The 23,619-nt window shown below is 46.9% G+C and overlaps 1 protein-coding gene across 2 annotated transcripts in view; it reads right to left on the minus strand.

Annotated features, from left to right (window-relative positions):
* CLK3 (CDC like kinase 3) overlaps positions 1-23,619 on the minus strand; it is an 83,916-nt gene that overhangs the window by 43,250 nt on the left and 17,047 nt on the right. Inside the window, exons 4-7 of one of the 2 annotated variants that reach the window (XM_040413755.1) lie at positions 20,602-20,794; positions 17,241-17,334; positions 13,684-13,750; positions 13,329-13,445 (exon numbers count right to left, since the gene is read on the minus strand). In XM_040413755.1, coding sequence (XP_040269689.1) covers positions 13,329-13,445; positions 13,684-13,750; positions 17,241-17,334; positions 20,602-20,794 — 471 coding nt within the window. Of the gene's footprint in view, positions 1-13,328; positions 13,446-13,683; positions 13,751-17,240; positions 17,335-20,601; positions 20,795-23,619 lie in introns of those variants that run through there. The other variant, XM_040413756.1, reaches the window with a different exon arrangement.

Below are 23,619 nucleotides of genomic sequence, written 5' to 3' on the forward strand. Positions count from 1 at the left end.
TTTTGGTTAGGGTGAAAAAACCCTCTAATATACTGCACATCTGTGATTACACGTGCATAAATCACTCACATTTAGGCCATAAATACGGCTTTGGCATACTGGGGTGAAAAAAGCCTCTGATATAATGCACATCTGGGATAAGACGTGCATAAGTGAGTGTCATATTTAGGCCACAAATACCGCTGTCATATAGAGTTAAAAAAATATATATAATAGAGTGCAATACCCTACATCAGGGTTTATATTGGCGGTTAATTATTTTTAACATACTTAACCACTTTTTACTTTGCTTTGTGAACGCTAACTATGAGGCAAACATCTAATAAGGGACGCAGTCATGGTCGTGGTGTTGGTGGAGCCTCTGGTGCAGGGAGAGGACGTGGCCGTTCTGCCACAGCTACACGTCCTACTGAACCTACTACCTCAGGTCCCAGTAGCCGCCAGAATCTACAGCGATATTTGGTCGGGCCTAATGCCGTTCTAAGGATGGTAAGGCCTGAGGAAGTACAGGCGCTAGTCAATTGGGTGGCCGACAGTGGATCCAGCACATTCACAATATCTCCCACCCAGTCTTCTGCAGAAAGCGCGCAGGTGGTGCCTGAAACCCATCAGTCTGTCACATCACCCCCGTGCATATCGGGGAACCTGTCTGAGCCTCAAGTCATGCAGCAGTCTCTGATGCTGTTTGAAGACTCTGCTGGCAGGGTTTCCCAAGGGCATCCACCTAGCCCTTCCCCAGGGGTAGAAGACCTAGAATGCACTGACGCACAACCACTTATGTTTCCTGATGAGGACATGGGAATGCCTCCTCAGCACGTCTGTGATGATGACAAAACACAGGTGCCAACTGCTGCGTCTTTCTGCAGTGTGCAGACCGAAAGTGAGGTCTGGGAGGAAGACGATGCAGGGGACGATGAGGTCCTAGACCCCACATGGAATGAAGGTCGTGCCACTGACTTTCATAGTTCGGAGGAAGAGGCAGTGGTGAGACCGAGCCAACAGCGTAGCAAAAGCAGGAGCAGGGTGCAAAAGCAGAGCAGCCGTCGCCAAAACAGTTCGCCTGCTACTGGCCACCGTCAACAGGGACCGAGCACACCAAAGGCAGCTTCAAGAAGTTTCCTGGCATGGCACTTCTTCACACAATGTGCTGACGACAAGACCCGAGTGGTTTGCACGCTGTGCCATCAGAGCCTGAAGCGAGGCATTAACGTTCTGAACCTTCGCACAACCTGCATGACCAGGCATCTACATGCGAGACACGGGCTGCAGTGGATAAAGATCCTTCAAAACCAAGAAAGGGCTCCGGCCCCTCCTGCTGCTGCCTCGGCCTCTTCCTCCACCTCTGGAGGAACGTTGGCACCTGCCGCCCAGCAAACAGAGGATGTGCCACCAACAACACCACCTCCGTCACCAAGCATCTCCACCATGTCACACGGAAGCGTTCAGCTCTCCATCTCACAAACCTTTGAGAGAAAGCGTAAATTCCCACCTAGCCACCCTCGATCCCTTGCCCAGAATGCCAGCATTTCTAAACGGCTGGCCTTTGAAATGCTGTCATTCAGGCTGGTGGAGACGGACAGCTTCAAACAGCTCATGTCGCTTGCTGTCCCACAGTACGTCGTTCCCAGCCGCCACTACTTCTCCAGGAGAGCCGTGCCCTCCCTGCACAACCAAGTATCGGATAAAATCAAGTGTGCACTGCGCAACGCCATCTGTGGCAAGGTCCACCTAACCACAGATACGTGGACCAGTAAGCACGGCCAGGGACGCTATATCTCCCTAACTGCACACTGGGTAAATGTAGTGGCGGCTGGGCCCCAGGCGGAGAGCTGTTTGGTGCACGTCCTTCCGCTCCCAAGGATCTCAGGGCATCATTCTTTGCCTCCTCTTCCTACTCGGTTTCCTCCTCCTCTTCTACCACCTCCTTATCCGGTCAGCGACAGACCTTCACCACCAACTTCAGCACAGCCAGGGGTTAACGTCAGCAGGCCATTCTGAAACTGATGTGTTTGGGGGACAGGCCCCACACCGCGCAGGAGTTGTGGCAGGGTATAGAACAGACCGACGAGTGGTTGCTGCCAGTGGGCCTCAAGCCCGGCCTGGTGGTGTGCGATAATGGGCGAAATCTCGTTGCAGCTCTGGGACTAGCCGGTTTGACGCACATCCCTTGCCTGGTGCATGTGCTGAATTTGGTGGTGCAGAAATTCATTCACAACTACCCCGACATGTCTGAGCTGCTGCATAAAGTGCAGGCCGTCTGTGCACGCTTCCGGCGTTCTCATCCTGCCGCCGCCCGGCTGTCTGCTCTACAGTGTAACTTCGGCCTTCCCGCTCACCGCCTCATATGCGACGTGCCCACCAGGTGGAGCTCCACCTTGAGCATGCTGGAGAGACTGTGCGAGCAGCAGCAGGCCATAGTGGAGTTTCAGCTGCAGCACGCACGGGTGAGTCGCACTGCGGAACAGCACCACTTCACCACCAATGACTGGGCCTCCATGCGAGACCTGTGTGCCCTGTTGCGCTGTTACGAGTACTCCACCAACATGGCCAGTGGCGATGACGCCGTTATCAGCGTTACAATACCACTTCTATGTCTCCTTGAGAAAACACTTAGGGCGATGATGGAAGAGGATGTGGCCCAGGACGAGGAGGGGTCATCTCTAACACTTTCAGGCCAGTCTTTTAGAAGTGGCTCAGAAAGAGGATTTTTGCAACAGCAGAGGCCAGGTACAAACTTGGCCAGCCAGGGCCCACTACTGGAGGACGAGGAGGATGGGGATGAAGCATGTTCACAGCGGGGTGGTATCCAACACAGCTCGGGCCCATCACTGGTGCGTGGCTGGGGGGATACTGAGGACGCAGACGATACACCTCCCACAGAGGACAGCTTGTCCTTACCTCTGGGCAGCCTGGCACACATGAGCGACTACATGCTGCAGTGCCTGCGCAACGACTGCAGAGTTACCCACATTTTAACATGTGCTGACTACTGGGTGGCCACCCTGCTGGATCCCCGTTACAAAGACAATGTGCCGTCCTTAATTCCCTCACTGGAGCGTGATCGGAAGATGCGCGACTACAGGCGCACGCTGGTAGACGCGCTCCTGAGAGCATTCCCGACTGACGCTGGGGGACAAGTGGAAGCACAAGGCGAAGGCAGGGGAGGAGGAAGAGGTCTCCAACGCAGCTGTGTCAGCGCCAGCACCTCAGAAGGCAGGGTTAGCATTGCCGACATGTGGAAAAGCTTTGTCACCTCGCCGCAACAACCGGCCCCAACTGCTGATATGGAGCGTGTTAGCAGGAGGCAGCATTTGGACAACATGGTGGAACAGTACCTGTACGACTACACGTACTGACTGATGGTTCTGCCCCATTCAACCTCTGGGTCTCCAAATTGTCCACATGGCCAGAGCTTGCCCTGTATGCCTTGGAGCCAGTGTACTCTCTGAACGTGTATTTAGCACGGCAGGAGGAGTCATTACAGACAGACGCAGCCGATTGTCCACAGCCAACGTGGACAAGCTCACGTTCATTAAAATGAACCAGTCTTGGATCCCACAAGACTTGTCTGTACCTTGTGCAGAATAGACATTTATACCACCATCAAACATACATTCTTGTACTCAAGTCAAGTGCAATGATTCTTTGTTTTCATTTTTTTTATTTATTTGTCCCAATATTTTGGGGGCTACCTACCCCAATAAAAAAACAAAAAACATTGTTGGTTACCTGTTCCTCCTCCATTGCTGCCTCCACCTACAACACCACATTCATCGCCTCTTCAACCTCCGACTCCATATCCACCTCCTTCTCTGAGTTGCAGGTTAATAATTTGTAATTTTTAGTTATTTTATTTCATTTTAAGTTATTTCCCTATCCACATTTGTTTGCAGAGCAGTTGCCATGCTCTTAAGCACATTTTACTGCCTTTTACATCCCTCTAGCCTTTTCAAGGACTATTTTAGAGCCATTTTAATTCAAAAAAGTACAAATTTTAGTGCCCTAAATTGAAAAAAATACTTATTTTCAATTGTCGGGAGACATTTTACCATTTTTGGCGTATACAAACCCCTCCTGTGCCTGGGTGACAGGGGCCTAAATCTCTCAAAATCCTCTGTTGTATTGCTGGGTTACATGAACCCCCTTTTGCCGTGAATGAACCTCTGCTCTGCATTGCTGACAGGGAACTAAAATTTAGTGAAAACATCTGTTACTGATCGGAAAATGCGCGACTACAAGCGCACGCTGATGATGGCATTCCCACCTGACAGCGGGTGCACAGTGGAAGCACAAGGCGAAGGCAGAGGAGGAAGAGGTCGCCAACGCAGCTGGGGCACCACCAGCACCTAAGGCAGGGTTAGCATGGCCAAAATGTGGAAAAGCTTTGTCAGCCTTGGAGGTGCTGACCTGCCCTGCAGCCAGTGTATAGTGTGAACGTGTGTTTAGTACGGCAGAGAGCATTATCACAGGCCGCAGCCAATGTGGACAAGCTTACGTTTATTAAAATGAACAAGGCATGGATCCCACAGGACTTGTCCGTACCTTGTGCAGCATAGACATTTATACCAGCCTCAACCATCCATTCTTGTACTCAAGTGCACTTATTCTTAGTTTTATTTTGTTATATGTCCCAATATAAAAAAAAATAACAAACCAGTGTTGGCTACCTATTCCTCCTTCACCGCCGCTTCCACCTACACCGCTACGTCAACCTACACCGCCACATACACCCATCCACCGCCTCCTCAACCTCCTACTCCAGATTGTTATTTTTAATTTTTCTGTATTTTATGTTATTTTAAGTCATTTCCCTATCCACATTTGTTTGCAGAACAGTTGTCATGCTCTTAAGCACATTTTGATGCCTTTTGCAGCCCTCTAGCCCTTTCCAGGACTATTTTAGAGCCATTTTAGTGCCCAAAAGTTTGGGTCCCCATTGACTTCAATGGGGTTCGGGGTCAAGTTCAGGTCCCGAACCCGAACTTTTTTTTCAAGCTCGGCCGAACCTCAACATCCAGGTGTCCGCTCAACTCTAATACTGTGTCACGGAGTCCAAGATTAAACCAAGAAACCGCTGCCGCCTTACTGGTTTTAGCCTAAATTTTTTTTGTTCACCATCCAGCCCAACTCCAGAAAAGTTTTCATTACTAATTGAACTGCCTCCCTGCAACTGTAGCGGGATTTTGCAATGATTAAAAAGTCCGGTATTATCAACACATCCTTTAGTCTTCTAAACAATATAATTTCTGCTACCACTTTGGTAAAGATCCTCTGGGCCATAGACAGACCGAAGGGTAACGCCTGGAATTGATACTGCTGCAGATGACTGTCCATAGAGATTGCAACCCTGAGATACTTCTGGAATTCCTGGTGCATGGGTATGTGAAAATAGGCATCTTTTAGATTTATTACCACCATGAAACACTGATTAAACAGAAGCTGTATCGTGTTCCTCATCGTTTCCATCTTGAATTTTCTGAACACCAGGAATTTGTTCAAATCCTTCAGATTGATAATAGTTCTGTGGGAACCATCTGGCTTGGGTACCAGAAACAGTGGGGAAAAATAACCCTTGTACAGCTCCTTGTGCAGAACAGGAACAAGGACATCTTTTTTCTATCAGATCTTACACTTCTTTTAATTATGAGAAAAGAAAGAACCTTTTACAGTACAGTTTTTTGTAATGACAAACCTTTGATGCGGCAAGGAGCGAAACTCTGGTTTTAGGCCTGTTTGAATAATATCTAAAACCCATTGTCCTGCAATTTTTTCCCAGGCGGGAAGAAAGAATTTTCTCTATTCATAACTTCATCATCAGAGGTCGAATCAGAGTAAGAGGTATCCTGAGGGGAATCACTGTCACCAGAGGAAGGATCCTGGGATAGGATAATCAAAGAGCCTTTGACCCTTTCAAAACCCTTAAATTTTTTGCTTGGTTTTAAGGATTTCTTCACTTTTGTAATCAGCAATTTAATATTTTCTAAAAGTGACGGTGATTCGTCCGAGATGGTCTTGTCAATACAACTTTGGCATAACCTCTTTTCATACGAAGATGACAATGTTTTGCATATAGCACATTCTTAGTTTTTTCTTTTTCCCCAGCATCTTCTTGGGATTTGACTGGAAAATGATGATTACTTACCGGTAATTTAATTTTCCAGAGCCCATGACAGCACCACGAGAGAGAGAGAGAGGATCCACCCCCACAGACAGGAAACCTACAGAATAAAAAAGGGCGGACATTCTTCTCCCAATTCAGTGTGATATCCAAGCACCAGAGGAAAGCCGCCAACATGTTAGATAAATGTTTAAATACTTTTCTTTTTTTTTTTTTTTGCTACACCGTGTGAATATAGAACCAACACACAGAAAAATAAAGAACCCCAACAGGGAGGGAGTATAAGGGTGCTGTCATGGGCTCTGGAAAATCAAATTACCGGTAAGTAATCAATTTTTGCCTTTACCCATGACAGCACCACAAGAGAATTCCCAAAGAAGAAAAAAAAAAAAAAGAAAAATCAGGGTGGGAGAGTAGAAAGGAGAACCTTTTCCCCAAAGGAGGAACCCGAAGAAGAAGCATTCAGAGCCAAATGGTAGTGTTTAAAGAAAGTGAAGGACCAGGTGGCGGCTCTGCAAATATCCTCCATAGGTATCAATGATCTTTCTGCCCAGGAGGTGGCCACCACCCTGGTAGAGTGTGCCTTCAACCCGCAGGAGGGGAAAACACCAGAGGAAAGAGAAGACAGAGATAGAGACGATCCATCTAACAATAGAGTTTTTGGAGGCCGTGCCACCCTTATTCTCTCCTTGAAAAAGGACAAAGAGCGAAGAAGTTCTGCGCCAATCTTTTGTGCAAGATAAATAGCTAATTAACGCCTTCCTGACGTCCAAGCAGTGAAGGGGTCATTCTTCTTCTGACCTAGGATCTTTAAAAAGAGTCGGAAGAATAATCTCCTTAGACCTATGGAATTTGGTAACGACTTTCAGAAGGAAAGCCGGATCAGGACGTATCACCACTTTGTCTTCTAGGATTGTGGTATATGGAGGATTGATAGAGATGGCCTGGATCTCATTCACTCTGCGGGCAGAAGTTAAAGCTATTAGCAAACATAACTTCAAGGTGAGGTTTTTGATAGAAATGGATTCAATTGGTTCAAATGGGGGACGAGTTTGAGCTTTTAAGACTAAATCCAAATCCCAAGGCAGAGGTCTAGCATGCACTATTGGGGTAGAACGCTTCAATGCCCTAAAAAGGTATTACTTGCAAACCCCAGGTTCAGACCCTTCTGAAGAAATTCCAATACTAAATGGATGGGCGCTGAAGATGGAATCCCATTCATCTGGATGAGCCCAAAATCTAAAAATTTCTGCCACACCCTAGCATATATGGCAACAGTTACTTTCTTTCTACTCTTAAGAAGGGTAGAAATCAAAGGGTTGGAAAATCCTTTCCTCTCTAACAGGAACCTCTCAAGTTCCAGGCAGGAGATTTCTGAAGTCCGGATAAACTACTGGGTCCTGGTTCAACAGGCCTCGGATCTCTGGAAGGACCCATGGCTCCAATATTGACATGATCTGGGGCCATGTGAATCAAGATCTCCTTGGCCAAAAGGGAGCAATGAGAATGACCCTCGCTCTCTGTCTTCCCTGATCTTTCGTAACATGCAAGGAATCAAAGGAAGAGGAGGAAATGCATAGACCAGGGAAAGTTCCATCTTTGTACTAGAGCATCGATTGACAGGGGGATCCTGCTGGATCTAGGGGGAAAAAAAAAAACTGAACTCTTGTTCTGGTGAGTAGCAAATAAATCTCTCTGGCTGTCCCCAGAGGGCTGTTATCTCTCTGAACATGGAAGGATCTAAAGCAGGCATCTCAAACTCGCGGCCCTCCAGCTGTTGCAAAACTACAACTCCCAGCATGCCCGGACAGCTTACAGGTATCAGCCTACAGCAGGGCATTGTGGGAGTTGTAGTTTTACAACAGCTGGAGGGCCGCGAGTTTGAGATGCCTGATCTAAAGTCCACTCCCCCTGAGAGAGACGGTGACAACTGAGAAAGTGTGCTTGTTTGTGCATATAAAAAGGTGTGGACAACATTCTCTTTCTGCCAGTAAGAGAATCTTCCTGGCTTCCTGCATTAAAGTAATGCATCACGTACCTCCTTGTTTGTTCAGTTATGATACAACAGTCCTGTTTGTCATAACCCTTAAATTTCTGTCTTATCCATGGGGGGGGAGAATTAATTGCCAGGCGAACAGCTGTTAACTCTTTCAGGTTGGAAGATCCTTTTCTTTGAAAACTGCTCGATTGACCCTGAAGAGAAATCTCCTGAATATGCGCACCAAACCCCCAAGGACACATCCGTAGTTAGGCATACTAAGTCTTCTAATCTCCATGGCACCCCTTGAACTAGATTTCCTCTCTCCAGCCACCAAGTCCAATCCTGGAGCGTACTATCTGAGATTTTCACCTTCTTTTCTAGAGAATTGTTTTTCTCCCAGTAAGACAGAATCTCCCACTGCAGAGCCCTTGAGTGGAGCTGTGCCCATCGTACGGCCGGAATACATGTGAGGATAGACATTGCTCTTCTTAGTGAGAACACTGGATTCCCGATCAGATGATTGATCTTCTGGATGAAAATTCCCTTTTCTTCTGGTAAAAAACATTATTGGCATGAAGAGTCTAAAATCAACCCCAGAAAGGACTGTTTCTTTCTGTTTCTCCTACAATTAAGAAATGGTCCAGGTACGGTATTAAAAGGACATTTTTCTCCCTTATGCGAGCCGACATTTCTGCAATGATTTTTGTAAAAACCCTTGGGGCCATCGAGAGGCCAAACGGTAGGGCTTGGAACTGGAAAGGTCTCAACCGACCCTCTACGTTGACGGCGACTCTTAGGAACCTTTGATGTTCTGGAGAAACTCAGGATGTGAAAATATGCATCTTTGAGATCTAACACTGCCATGAAGCAGTGAGGGAAGAGTAGGTTTATGGCAGATTTTATAGTCTCCATCTTGAATTTCTTCACCTTAAGAAAAAAGGTTACTTTTTTTAAGTTTATTATTGTCCTGAATGAGATTTCGGCGCTCCAGCTCTGTGACGTCAGCCAGCAAGGAGGAGATTCTCGCTCAGAAAATTGGACTCATCTCCGGACACAGGACTCATCAGGTTCATTTGCATATGGATCAAAACGTTTTTTTTAACACAATAAAAGCACAGAGAGCTATGGGGACTGGGTATTGCAGATGTGCTAGCAGCCCATGTCCCCAGCTCTATGCACAAAATCCTGGTGACAGGTTCCCTTTAATCAGTTATCAGTGAGAGGCTAGGTTAACCATGGGCGTTGCGTTCCCTGTAACGGCGGAACACAAAACACAATGGAAATTTTTTCTTACACTAGAGAAGTACCGTATTTTTCGCCCTATAAGACGCACTTTTTCCCCCAAAAGTGGGGGTAAATAGTGCGTCTTATGGGGCGAATGCTGCAACAGTCCGGTGAATAGGCTGAGAGGGAGGAGGAGCTGGGGGTCGGCATCCGTTTCTGTAATGGCAGCGGGGCCCGGTGCAGTCACTGTATTCTACTACACCAGGCCCGCTCACTGTAGTATACGGTAATCATATCTAACTTGTGGGTATTGTTAAAGTATTCCAATCATCTTAAATCTAGTGCTGTACTACTTACTACTAACTTCTTGGCAGTCAGGGGGCCGGGCGGGCGCTCGTAGCGTAGCTCACTACGTCACGCGCCTGCTCCGCCCACTTTATGAATGAAGCAGGCTACGCTGCGAGCGCCCCCCATGACAGTGCCATCCACAGATGCCCCCCATGACAGTGCCATCCACAGATGCCCCCCATGACAGTGCCATCCACAGATGCCCCCCATGACAGTGCCATCCACAGATGCCCCCCATGACAGTGCCATCCACAGATGCCCCCCATGACAGTGCCATCCACAGATGCCCCCCATGACAGTGCCATCCACAGATGCCCCCCATGACAGTGCCATCCACAGATGCCCCCCATGACAGTGCCATCCACAGATGCCCCCCATGACAGTGCCATCCACAGATGCCCCCCATGACAGTGCCATCCACAGATGCCCCCCATGACAGTGCCATCCACAGATGCCCCCCATGACAGTGCCATCCACAGATGCCCCCCATGACAGTGCCATCCACAGATGCCCCCCATGACAGTGCCATCCACAGATGCCCCCCATGACAGTGCCATCCACAGATGCCCCCCATGACAGTGCCATCCACAGATGCCCCCCATGACAGTGCCATCCACAGATGCCCCCCATGACAGTGCCATCCACAGATGCCCCCCATGACAGTGCCATCCACAGATGCCCCCCATGACAGTGCCATCCACAGATGCCCCCCATGACAGTGCCATCCACAGATGCCCCCCATGACAGTGCCATCCACAGATGCCCCCCATGACAGTGCCATCCACAGATGCCCCCCATGACAGTGCCATCCACAGATGCCCCCCATGACAGTGCCATCCACAGATGCCCCCCATGACAGTGCCATCCACAGATGCCCCCCATGACAGTGCCATCCACAGATGCCCCCCATGACAGTGCCATCCACAGATGCCCCCCATAACAGTGCCATCCACAGATGCCCCCCATAACAGTGCCATCCACAGATGCCCCCCATAACAGTGCCATCCACAGATGCCCCCCATAACAGTGCCATCCACAGATGCCCCCCATAACAGTGCCATCCACAGACCACCATTAGTTCAAAACCCACCAAAAGCACACCTTTTGGTTCAAATTATTTTTTTTCTTATTTTCCTCCTCAAAAACCTAGGTGCGTCTTATGGGCAGGTGCGTCTTATAGGGCGAAAAATACGGTAATTAATTATAACTTTTTGTGAATTGGGACATTTAAACTTGCTTTTTTAAATTTTTTTATTCCAATTTAAATTTAGTAGGAGTCTGAGTATTTTTGCCGACTCCAGGTACCCAAAATTGCCTCCGACTCCACAGCCCTGCATATAGCACACTCTTTATGCCTCTTTTTAGACACCACCTTTCTAGGTTTATTCTGCAAGACATTAGTACAAGTGTGCAAGCACACAAAATCCAAGCTAAAAGCCCAGAACACTCACCCCTTTAAAGGTAACGATGCAGGAGGGACCGCAGACTCCTCGGTGAGCTTGTCCTCCTCAATGACTCAGCAGCTAGACGCCCGTGAACCCTCTCCTGTCTCGGATGCCAGTATTGCAAAACAGCGCGCCTTTTAACAGGCACATCCCGATGACGTCACGGCCGACACAGCGCGCCGATCACGTGACCGGAAAAAGGACTCAGCACTCTGCCGGAAGCTCCTCCGCGATCCTTCGGCACCGTAAAGCCCCAGCACACATCACCCCCTCCGGGGATCCGCTGTGCCTCTGCCCATCTCTCATCTTGCCGATGCCACTCCTAGTTACAAGACCGCAGGTATTGAGGGAATAGCTCCATGGGGCACCGCCAAAGGAAAGGACCTGTAAAGAAGAAAACTGCAGGCTTCCCCAGAGACAGGAAACCATACTGAATTGGGAGGAGAGTGTTCGCCCTTTTATTCTGTAGGTTTCCTGTCTGTGGGGGCGGATCCTCTCTCTTGTAGTGCTGTCATGGGTGAAGGGAAAAAAACGACAATACAAAGAACTAGGGTAAGAAAAATGAAAGCAGACGTGTCACTTACCCAGAAGCAACAATTTTTCTAGTACCGGGACCGGAGCCACCATCTCTCTCTCTGTAGATTGCTTTGTCTTTTCTTCCTCCATTATAGCCGCACCACAAGGAAGCCTAAATTTTTTTTTTTTATTGAATAAAATTAATTTCCATTTACTCCCTTTTAAGTCCCCTAACAAAACAGGGAAGGAAGGGGAGAGGGGGAGAAGAAAGAGGTGCAGAGCTTTCTTAGACTTATTTGTCAAAAGAAGCACTCGACCAAACAATCCACTCCTGATCGCAGCAGGGCGCCATAGGCTTCAGGATCCCTGCCGCTACAGAGGCTTTTACATACCGCGGGACCGGAAGCACGATTCCCACGTGCTTCCGGAAGTACGTCACACTCCTCGCCGTGCCCGCTCCGGTCGCATAGAAAGGCTGCGTGTCAGAGCCTTCATTCAAGGATGTCCACGCGCCATCTGCTCCAACAGCGTCCGGATCCTGCCAAGATGGAGCCTCCCGCGGGGCAGAGCTTTCCCTGAAAGTTACCCATGCAAAACTGCCACAAGATACGGAGGGCCCTTGGAGCACCTCCATATCCTAGGGTCCTGCCAGCACGGCATAGCAGTGCGATGGACCCCGGCAGTACACTGTCACCCCTCTAGGGCCTCCCTAGGAATACAAGACCGATGGTAAGAACCTGCAAAAGAAACTGTAGGTCTCCCACTCCAGGGACAGGAAACCACTGACAGGGTAGAGAGGCTCCAGCTTTTTATTCTGTAGGTTTCTGTCCCTAGGGGTGGATCCCTCTCTCTGTGCTGCTGTCGTGGGGGAGGGGAAAAAATTACCAATAATGAACATGAAGTAGAGGACAAGTTATGAAGATCCTGAAGGCAAACGTCTGACCATAGGTTACTGCAACAATCACCCTTAAAAAAAACAATTGAGCTAATAAACAAGTCTCTGTGTTTTAAAGTTACATACAGTCCAATATGGAGGTTAAGACTACAATGTAGGAATTTTTTTAACCGTCCCTAAAACAGTATGTACAATTGCCAACTGCATCCCAGTGCACACAGTGTTTGGGTGGAAACGCAGTTTAAAGGGCTTTCCCAGGAGTACAATAATGATGACCTATTCTCGGGATAGGTTATTAAAATCTGATCTGTGGGGCTCTGACTCCTGGCAACCCCACTGACCACCTGTTTGAAGAGGCCGCAGTGCTCCGTCAATATATTTTTGAGATCAACATTTCTAGAGCAGGGGTGCACAACCTTTTCTGGTTGGGGGCCACACTGTCACACTGAACCATTTCCAAAGGCTGAATTTTTTTTTTTTAAAGAGGTATTACCAACTGAAATATTGTATTTATGGCATACTGAACATACAGTATCTATCTTAAAAGACTAGTTACACTTCCAGGACTCCCATCTAATGGGAGAATACATGAAAGATACACGAGAGCAGTCCGAAGACAGACATACATGGAAGGGTATCGAGGGGCCACAGGTTGTGCACCCCTGCTCTAGAGAAAGCATTTACTACAATCCCTATGCATTTTCAGGAAACACAAACTGGTTTGCAAATCATAGGTTACAGCTGTATGGGGCTACACATTTTACAGACATCTTGAAGTGCTATAGGGGAAGGCATTCTTACTTTTTACTTTCCACGTCTTGTTCTTGAATTTTTTTTAGAACATTAATCTCCAGCAGGGCTGCCTCCCGGTACTTTCTTACATTCCGTATGATCTTCAAAGCGATTCTGGTGCTGCCACTAAAAGAAATATAAAAAAGTTCATAGTAAATTGCTAACATATGGGCTTATTCACATTAGCTAGGCTTTGAGACCTCTACTGTACTTCTCTATACCTCCAATTTCGAGAATATGGCATCCAGTCAAGCCCGTACACCATCAAATGGAGACATTTAAGCCTCTATGCCCTACCTTGAATGCTTCCTGCACTGGGCCCCCAACATGCGCACGAGACAAAAGATATTTCACCAAGACAAACCTGTGATGATCCAAGCACTCCACGACTCTACCAAAGGTCCCCTCTCCAAGAATTTTCACAATTTCATCTGCAAGACAAAGTCGGGGGAAAATAGATGTTAAGACACCGTAAAAAAAACTGTTGGGAATGAGGTCAAGTTACCAGCTCCTTCACCGCTATGCAGATTTTCAGAGTCCATCTATCAACTATTCTATTTCCATATACAGCACATAGACCTCAGCAGATAAGGGCAATCATTCTAACTATACTTATCATGAAGTGGTTTTGCAACATTTTTAACTTATCCCCAAGCCACAGTATAGGGGATTAATATCAGATTAGTGGAGGTCTAACGCTAACGATCAAATACTTGGAACCAAGATCGATAGGACCAAGATATATATATATATATATATATATATATATATATATATATATATATATATTTTTTTTTTTTTTTAAGAGGACCTGTCACCACGAAATGCAGTGCAATCAGCATGGTATAGGGCAGGAGGAGCTGAGCAGACTGATCACTTATGGGAAAAGATTCTGTAAAATGTGTAATTTATATCTCTGCTTTTTCTAACTCAATATCACCCCTGTGAACAGTTATCAGTGACTGACAGCTAACTATGTATACAGAATTACGACTCATGCACACGACCGTATGCATCTTGCGGTCCGCAAAAAAAAATAAAAAATTAATACGGATGACATCCCTGTGCATTCTGTATTTCGCGGAACGGAACAGCTGGCCACTAATAGAACAGTACTATCCTTGTCCGTAACGCGGACAATAATAGGACATGTACTATCTTTTTGCAGAACGGAAATGGAATGCACACAGAGCAACTTCAGTTTTTTTTGCGGACCCATTGAAATTAGTGGTTCCGCATACGGTCTGCAAAAAAAACAAAAAAAAAAACGGAACGGACACAGAAAGAAAATACGTTCGCGTGCATGAACCCTTAGGCTGGGTTCACACGGGCGTCACGTTTTGGCTCCGGATACGTCCCGGGTGCATTGCGGCAAACCCGCGCGAGTAGGTATGCAATTGCAGTCAGTTTTGACTGCGATTGCGTTCCATTGTTCAGTTTTTATCGCGCGGGTGCAATGCGTTTTGCACGCACGTGATAAAAAAACTGACTGATACCCAGACCCGAACTTCTTCACTGAAGTTCAGGTTTGGCTTCGGTGTTGTGTAGATTATATTATTTTCGCTTAAAACATGGTTATAAGGGAAAATAATAGCATTCTTTAATACAGAATGCTTAGTAGAAGGTCAATTGAGGGTTTAAAAAAAAAAAAAAAAAAAAAATTAACTCACCTCCGCCAATTGATCGCGTAGCTGCCGGTCTCCTGTTCTTTCTTCAGGACCTGTCAAAGGACCTGTGACAAGTAGAGATGAGCGAACTTCTGTTTTAAGTTCGGCGTCTAAAGTTCGGCTTCCGGTTAGCGGAGGATCCCGATATGGATTCCGAATTCCGTTGTGGTCCGTGGTAGCGGAATCAATAATGACCATTATTGATTCCGCTACCACGGACCACAACGGAATTCGGAATCCATATCGGGATCCTCCGCTAACCGGAAGCCGAACTTTAGACGCCGAACTTAAAACAGAAGTTCGCTCATCTCTGGTGACAACGTCACTGAGCTCATCACATGGTCCATCACCACGGTGATGGACCATGTGATGTAACGTCACCACTGGTCCTTTAGCCGGCAGCTCATGATTAAAGTAGTAAGAAGAGATCGGCAACTACGCGATAAAAAATAACTCTCCTCCTCCTTTTGATTTTATTTTTTAACCCTCAATTGACCTTCTACTAAGCATTCTGTATTAAGAATGCTATTATTTCCCCTTATAACCATGTTATAAGGGAAAATAATACAGTGAACAGACTTTCATCTTAGCAACCATGCATGAAAATCGCACCTCATCCGCACTTGCTTGCGGATGCTTGCGATTTTCACGCAGCCCCATTCACTTCTATGGAGCCTGCGTTGCGTGAAAAACGCACAATATAGAGCATGCTGCGATTTTCACGCAACGCACAAGTGATGCGTGAAAATCACCGTTCATGTGCACAGCCCCATAGAAGTGAATGGGTCCAGATTCAGTGCGGGTGCAATGCGTTCACCTCACGCATTGCACATGCGCGGAAATCTCGCCCGTGTGAACCCAGCCTTATACAGTGAATACTATCACTGATAACACCTCCCCCTGTTCTATAACATGCTGCCTGCAGATTGCACTGCATATTGTTGAGTGTACGCTTTCTCTGCACAGTAGTAAATGCAATATTCCGCTATTTAAAGCTAGACAAAAAGTTTGTCAAAAGGGCTAAAGTCTGAGTAACAGAAAAACTGTTTCTCTAAAACTTAGGGATTGCCCACAATGAAAGGGAATCTGTCACCAGGTTTATGCTTCCCAATCAGCATACAGTAGTGACAGAGCCTGATTCTAGTGCTGTCACTTTTTGTTGCAGCAGTCTTCATAAAATCACTGTTTACTAGCTGCCGTGGTACCTGCATGCAGAGTCACAAGTTGTGGACTAACCCTCCTGCTGCTGATTGACAGCTTTATCCCTATATTGTGCACATGGAGAAAGCAGCTAGAGGGCAAGGGAGATGGCAGCTTATGAATACGGAGAACTCCAGAAAACATGCATATTAACAGCACCGCAGCTCTCGGCTCCCGCTGGAATTCATTTGTAGTGATTTTATGAAAATTACTGAAAAAAAAAAAGTGAGAGCACTGGGCAGCAGAAATCTGCTGCCATATAACATTTAAATACTACATTGCTCTTTTAAATCATGCAAAACCTCACAATTTTTCAGTTAAAATCATATTCCAATGTGTACTCATGCCCAGTAGCTCAGTCGCACTGCCAGATTATCTTGTGCACAGGCGGCAGAATGATCCCTGCTATTTTATCATACTGGCCAGGTAATAGGAATCAGATCACTAAAAGCAGGTTCTTATGGACAGCACTGGATATACTAGATCAGGGATGCCTAACCTGCAGCCCTCCAGCTATTGAAAAACTACAACTCCCAGCATGCCTGGACAGCCTACAGCCATTAAGGCATGCTGGGAGTTGTAGTTTGGCAACAGCTGGCCCGCAGGTTGGGTATCCCTGCACTAGATGAACATTCTGACAGGGAAGCCAAAGAACAGCAGGGGGCGCCATAACAGCATGAACATTTTTGTACAAATGTTTTATATTGAAAAACTGTTCAAGGTTTGCATGATCTGCAGGAAAATGTAATATTTAATCAAGGGATATCCATTTAAAGGCATCAAGTGTTACTTACTAAGGTATACCTGCAATAGAGACCTCAAGGACACGGCATCATTAGATTTTTGTTAAGGAAATAATATAGCTGCCACGGGGACTCTGCAGGTCTGCCAAGTAGTGAAAGGGATGGTTTATTATACAAAATATTCTACACTGATCTAAACCTGCCTCTCTCAAAACCTCTCAGCCCTGCAGTTATCTCAAGGGGAAGGGGAAATCGGGAAAAAGCTGAGGAACAATAAATATGTTAAAGGTTTACGGAACAGGCTTCAGTACATCTGTCCAAGATGCGGTCTCCAATCCGGCACATCAGGTGCCCTTCCTTGTCATCTTCAATAGCCTGGCTGTCCTTAGCACTGCGATGGCTCTTCTATTCGCCCAATAGTCAAACAGGAACAAGGAGTAGGTTTCATTGGCGATAAAAACCGATGGTGGTTACATTAAGAAGACACGATCCACGTCCGTGTAGGTGAGTGGGGTGCAGTCATAAAAACATAGAACGATAGGGGATATTGCAAAGGGAGACGTGCAGGTTAGAGACGCCTCAGCACTTAAGCTGAACTAAATGCGCATAGAAATTCTCTAGTTATTGTTTCTCATATTTTATTCCTATTACATGTATGTACACAGAGCAGGATAGGGGAGAACTATGCTTGATTATAGCATACATTTACAAGATAACTATAGAGGATGTTAACTAGCTAGAAGAGTATCTTGCAACATTCACAAACATGGTAAAATATGAACCCATATAGCACGAGAGGATTATATTTAAAGGGAGTCTGTCACCACATTTGAGCATATTAGACCGATCATATAGGGTTATATGATCCACCCAGAACTTAAAAAACGGTACCTTTGTTGTGGAAAACTGACTTTTCTTTTAGCCGAAAATGAACTTATAAGGTTATGTTAATGAGCCCTCTCAAGTGCCCAGGGCGGTCTCTCAATCCTCGGAGCCCCAGGCAGCACCTCCTAAACGGCTCATAACCCCGCGCTCCGTGCGCCTCTGCCCGCCCGTTTACTCCCCTCCCCTGTCCTTTTCCAATGCGGCTGTGCGGTCCAAATCGTAGCGGGCGCATGCGCAATGCGATGCCCGCTCCTGGCAGGGCATCACGATACCTACTGCGCATGCGCCCGCTACGATTTGAACCGCACAGCCGCATTGGAAAAGGACAGGGGAGGGGAGTAAACGGGCGGGCAGAGGCGCACGGAGGGCGGGGTTATGAGCCGTTTAGGAGGTGCTGCCTGGGGCTCCGAGGATTGAGAGACCGCCCTGGGCACTTGAGAGGGCTCATTAACATAACCTTATAAGTTCATTTTCGGCTAAAAGAAAAGTCAGTTTTCCACAACAAAGGTACCGTTTTTAAGTTCTGGGTGGATCATATAACCCTATTTGATCGGTCTAATATGCTCAAATGTGGTGACAGACTCCCTTTAAAAAGTGTAACACAAGTTTGCATAAATCAATAAAACAGGCAAATATAAATACACTAAATACACTGAAAGTCAATAGGTGACGGATCAGTTTATTTAGGCTCCTAATAATGACAGTTTTTATGACCAGACACAAAACTACAGCTCGAAGCGATTTTGTGTCCGGTCACAAAACGGAATGCTGATGGAACGGAAGACATCCTGAACGGATCTCTTTCCATTCAGAATGCATGAGGACTGCTGGATCTCAATACCGGAAAACAACAACGCAAGTGTGAAACAGGCCCAGGAGAAATCTGTCTGTAAAAATGGGCTGCCTGCTCACTGAAGGGTCAGATTACATCATCTCATAGATGAATCTGCTGTCTAGTCTCTACCCACTAGCTCAGAGAACTGAGAATCAGAGAGGAGGCACGTAAAAGAGAAAACTGCTAAAAAAGTGCCAAATACAAGTCATAATGGCAAGATATAGTATCAAAGTATATAAACCTGGCAGCTTATTCTGAAAAGTCATCTGAAATGACAGGTACACGTTAAGCAATACCATGCCAGGAATGCTTCTCTTCAGTTAATACTGCCTTAAGTGTTGTACAGTCAACGCCTTATTTGCCTAAATTTCTGCAAATAAAATCTAGAAGTAAATCACAACCGGAGCAGCTACATGTAGAAACAATTCACAACTTGGTCACTTAGTTTAAGATTTTACTTGCAGAAATTTTTATAAATGAGGCATTGAATGCACAGCAATAAGAGAAGAACTAAAAGTTCCTCTACATTTCAATGGGTCCACAAATCCGGAGACGCGGAACGGAATGGAACACTACGGAGTGCTTTCTGGGGTTCCGTTCCGTGCTTCCGCACCGCAAAAAGATAGAACTTGCTCTATCTTTTTGCGGAATGGAGGGATCGCGGACCCATTCAAGTGAATGGGTCTCCGATCCCCATGCGGCTGCCCCACGGACTGTGCCCGTGCATTGCGGACCGCAATTTGTGGTCCACAGCATGTTCTTCACACGTTTGTGTGAACGCACCCTTACACAGAGAATCAATCACTAATAACACCTTCCCACATAGATTTAAAGGGGTTGTCTCAACATGGACAATGAGGGCATATCACTAGGATATGCCCCCATTGTCTTATAGGTGTGGGTCCCACCACAGGGACCCGCACCTATATCGAGAACGGAGCCCCACAAGGTGGTGGCTGGAGGACTCCGGTCCGGCCACCACCAAGCCGGCTCCCCATAGAAGTGAATGGGAGCGTACCGCACATGCGTGGCCCCCGCTTCCATTCATTCCTATGGGGCCGACGGAAATAGTCGAGCCAATGCTTGGCTATTTTCTCCGGCCCAACAGAAAATGATTAGAGGGCGGCTGTGCATGCGCAGTGCACCCTCCTTCACTTGCAGGGCTCCGTTCTTGATATAGGTGTGGGTCCCTGCGGTGTGACCCGCACCTATAAGACAATGGGGGCATATCCTAGCGATATGCCCCCATTGTCCATGATAAGACAACCCCTTTAAATTTATGAATTACAAGTTTTACTGAATCTTTTACCACAAAACTATATATCAATCTGTTCAGCTCCTGCTCTATAACCTGCTGTCTGCAGACTGCATTGCAATGTCTGGTTGATTGCAAAATGTCTGTATAGACCTTTCAATAATTGGATTACCCCTTTATGCATTATATGACATCCATTAAAACCATGTAATGCACAGATGAGATGGGTCCACCAGAAGAAAAACTGCTCATTCACTGCTCTGGCTAACAGAGTGGAGCCCTATCCTGTCCTTCTCTTGGGACTATATATTAAAAAAAAAAAATAATAAGACTATAAGGACCAATTAAAAACGTGAATATGAGATATAGATATATATATATGAGATATATATATATATATATATATATATATAATGTGTGTGTTAGTACAGTGTCATCTTTAAAAGCGTTATTAGGAAAGCAATTAGTTAACATATAGAACCCCCTGGAATATAAAACACCACTATTCCCTGCGTCTCAGTGTCATGGTATGTTTTATGAATGTTACAATATACTTAAAAGAATATATAGCATGGCAAAGAACAAAATAAAGGTGTCAAATTTGCCAGCGTTAAACAGCTCATGAAGAAAAAGTAAAAACATGGCTAGATAATAGAAAGCTTGGAAGAAGTCACTCACCCATGTCCTCTATACTCACCGAAGAAAAGCTACCCGATCTGGAGCGATGCCTGCGAGAGGCATGATGATTATGATGATGCCTTCTAGATCTAGACTTCTCTGCAACAGATGATTTTGTAGAATAGCTCCCACTTTGGAAAGAAATGCTGTGGGTGCCACGGTCATTCCTAGACCATGCCTGGTGCGCATTCTCCCAGTAAGCCTTTTTGTGGCTAGATAAAAATAAAATGCAAATGTATCAAATGACATGAAGAATGAACCTCAATATGCATGTTCTCCTGAATAATGTTGCATTCTTTGAATCATTTTTAGTATGTGCCCTAAGCCCATCATCTCTATGCTTTGTCGTCAGTGTAGTATGGTGGTCACCTTCCTAGGAGGGTGTAGGACTTTTCCCTATAAAATTACATAAGATACAAACAGTACAGACTGTCTCTTCTTGCACCGGACTTCAGATCTTTATTCTACATCTGTGGTAGACAAGCATCCAAAAGGAGACGCGCTCCAGCTATATAAGGTATTTCTCACAGGTTTATGTCCGTGATAGTGGACTTCATCTCACGTAATGATGTAATCATTGTGCTAAGGGCTCCACTTGTCCACGAGTCTTACTCATTCACACAGCACCAAAGGGATCTTAATGACTATCTGCCTATATAAAGATGCCGCAAAACGCTCATTCATCGGGTAATAGGATCATTGGTGTGGTCACCTAAATCATTGTTTGCCGGCAGCAGATTGTGGTGTCTAAACAGCCTCTGCTGCTGGCAAAAAATAATTCTGTATGGGGAGGGGTGATGGCATTAGTGATTGCTCCTCCCCATACTGTGGAGGAGATCACAGCATGTACAGTAAATGCAGCGGTCTCCATCACTGACTAGCAAGCAATTGTCCGGATTGGTTTTATGCCCAGCAGCCCCGACATTCAGCTCAGTATGTTTATGGGATGGCTTGGGTGTAATGGCGAGAAGGTAAACAGTGAAGAGGTGGCAGCGCTGGCACAGAGCGCGCCTTCTCTTCAAACAGCTGATCGGCGGGGGTGCCAGGTGTCGGACCCCCGCTGATCCGATATGGATGACCTATCCTGAGGATAGGTCATCAATAAAAATAAATATAACTCGGACCTTTAATGATAATGTTACATTTAATGGTTGCCGTTTTGTCTCAAGTAAAGTAAAAACGAGATTTTTGTGAACTCACCTGTAAAATCTCTTTCTCGCTTTATTCATTGGGGGACACAGGACCGTGGGTATAGCTTGCTGCTGCCACTAGGAGGCGACACTAGGCTGAAAGCTGTTAGCTCCTCCCCTGCAGGCTATACCCCCTCCAGACTGGAGAGAGCATATCAGTTTGTGCTTCAGCAGTAGGAGAAACAGTACCGAAACAAAAACAGAACCAGTAAGGACCACTGCCCAACAAAAAAACCAAACCGGACACCAGCCCCAAACGGCAACTCGGACCCACTGGCCTCATAATAAAAGAAAAAATGGGTGGGTGCTGTGTCCCCCAATGAATAAAGCGAGAAAGAGATTTTACAGGTGAGTTCACAAAAATCTCGTTTTCTCGCTCATATCATTGGGGGACACAGGACCGTGGGACGTCCTAAAGCAGTCCCCGGGGCGGGAAACAACCACTGGCCCAGAACAAAACCAACTCCCTCCGGTAAGACACTACACTGCGGCCTGCAAAACTCTGCGGCCAAGAGCAGCATCTGCCGAGGCGAAAGAATGCACTCGGTAAAATTGTGGGTGTGTAAAGAGGACCAAGTCGCTGCCTTACACAATTGAGACGCCGAAGCGTGGTGAAGGTGAGCCCAAGAAGCCCCGACCGCCCTGGTAGAGTGAGCCGTGATACCGGGAGGAGGAACCTTGCCCTTAGAGCGGTAGGCCTCTGCAATGGCCGATCTAATCCACCGAGCAATCGTCACCTTCGAGGCTGCCAAACCTTTACGAGGACCTTCCGAGATTACGAACAGGGAGTCCGTACGTCTAAAAGGGGCCACCACTGCCAGGTAGATCCGCAAGGCCCGTACCACATCCAGGACGGTGGAGAGCCACCTCCCTAGGATGAGAAGGCTCAGGGCAAAAAGAGGGCAGAACAATGTCCTCATTAACATGAAACGCCGACACCACCTTCGGCAGGAAGGACGGCACTGTCCGGAGTACTACCTTGTCTTGATGAAACACCAAGAAGGGCTCTTTGGACGAGAGAGCCGCCAGTTCCGACACCCGCCGGATGGAGGTAATTGCAACCAGAAACGCAACCTTCCATGAAAGCATGCGAAGGGAGACTGATCGCAGAGGTTCAAATGGCTCGGACTGGAGCGCTACCAGCACCAGATTCAGGTCCCAGGAATGCAACGGTGGCCGATAAGGGACTGCGGTGTGAGCCACTCCCTGTATGAAAGTCTTGACTGGACCCAACACCGCATGTGTACGCTGGAAAAAAAATGGAAAGAGCAGAAACCTGACCTTTCAGCGAACTCAGAGCTAGTCCCAGCTCTAAACCCGCCTGAAGGAAAGCCAGCACCGTAGGGAGGGAAAACTGCCTGGGAGGAAGATCCCTGTCCTCACAGAATTTGAGGAAAGATTTCCACGTCCGATAATAGATCTTGGCGGAGGAGGGCTTCCTAGCCCTAATCATCGTGCGAACAACTGCATCGGAGAAACCTCTTTGCTTCAACAGGAAGGTTTCAATAGCCACGCCGTTAAACGTAGCGTATTTAAACCCTGGTGGAAGACTGAGCCCTGTGAGAGCAGGTCGGGCCTGAGTGGAAGGGGCCACGGCACGTCTCCCAGAAGAAGAATGAGCTCTGAGTACCAAGCTCGACGAGGCCAGTCTGGGGCGATCAGAAGCGTCTGAATGCCCTCCATCCTGATTCTGCGTAGGATCCGAGGTAGGAGCGGTAACGGAGGGAACACGTACAGAAACGTAAAGTTGTCCCACGGAGCCACGAGGGCGTCCACGTCGTACGCCATCGGATCTCTTGCGCGAGACAGAAAGCACGGGAGTTTGTGATTTAGCCTGGACGCCACCA

This window comes from Bufo bufo, chromosome 1, assembly GCF_905171765.1.
Source record: "Bufo bufo chromosome 1, aBufBuf1.1, whole genome shotgun sequence".
NCBI lineage: Eukaryota > Metazoa > Chordata > Amphibia > Anura > Bufonidae > Bufo > Bufo bufo.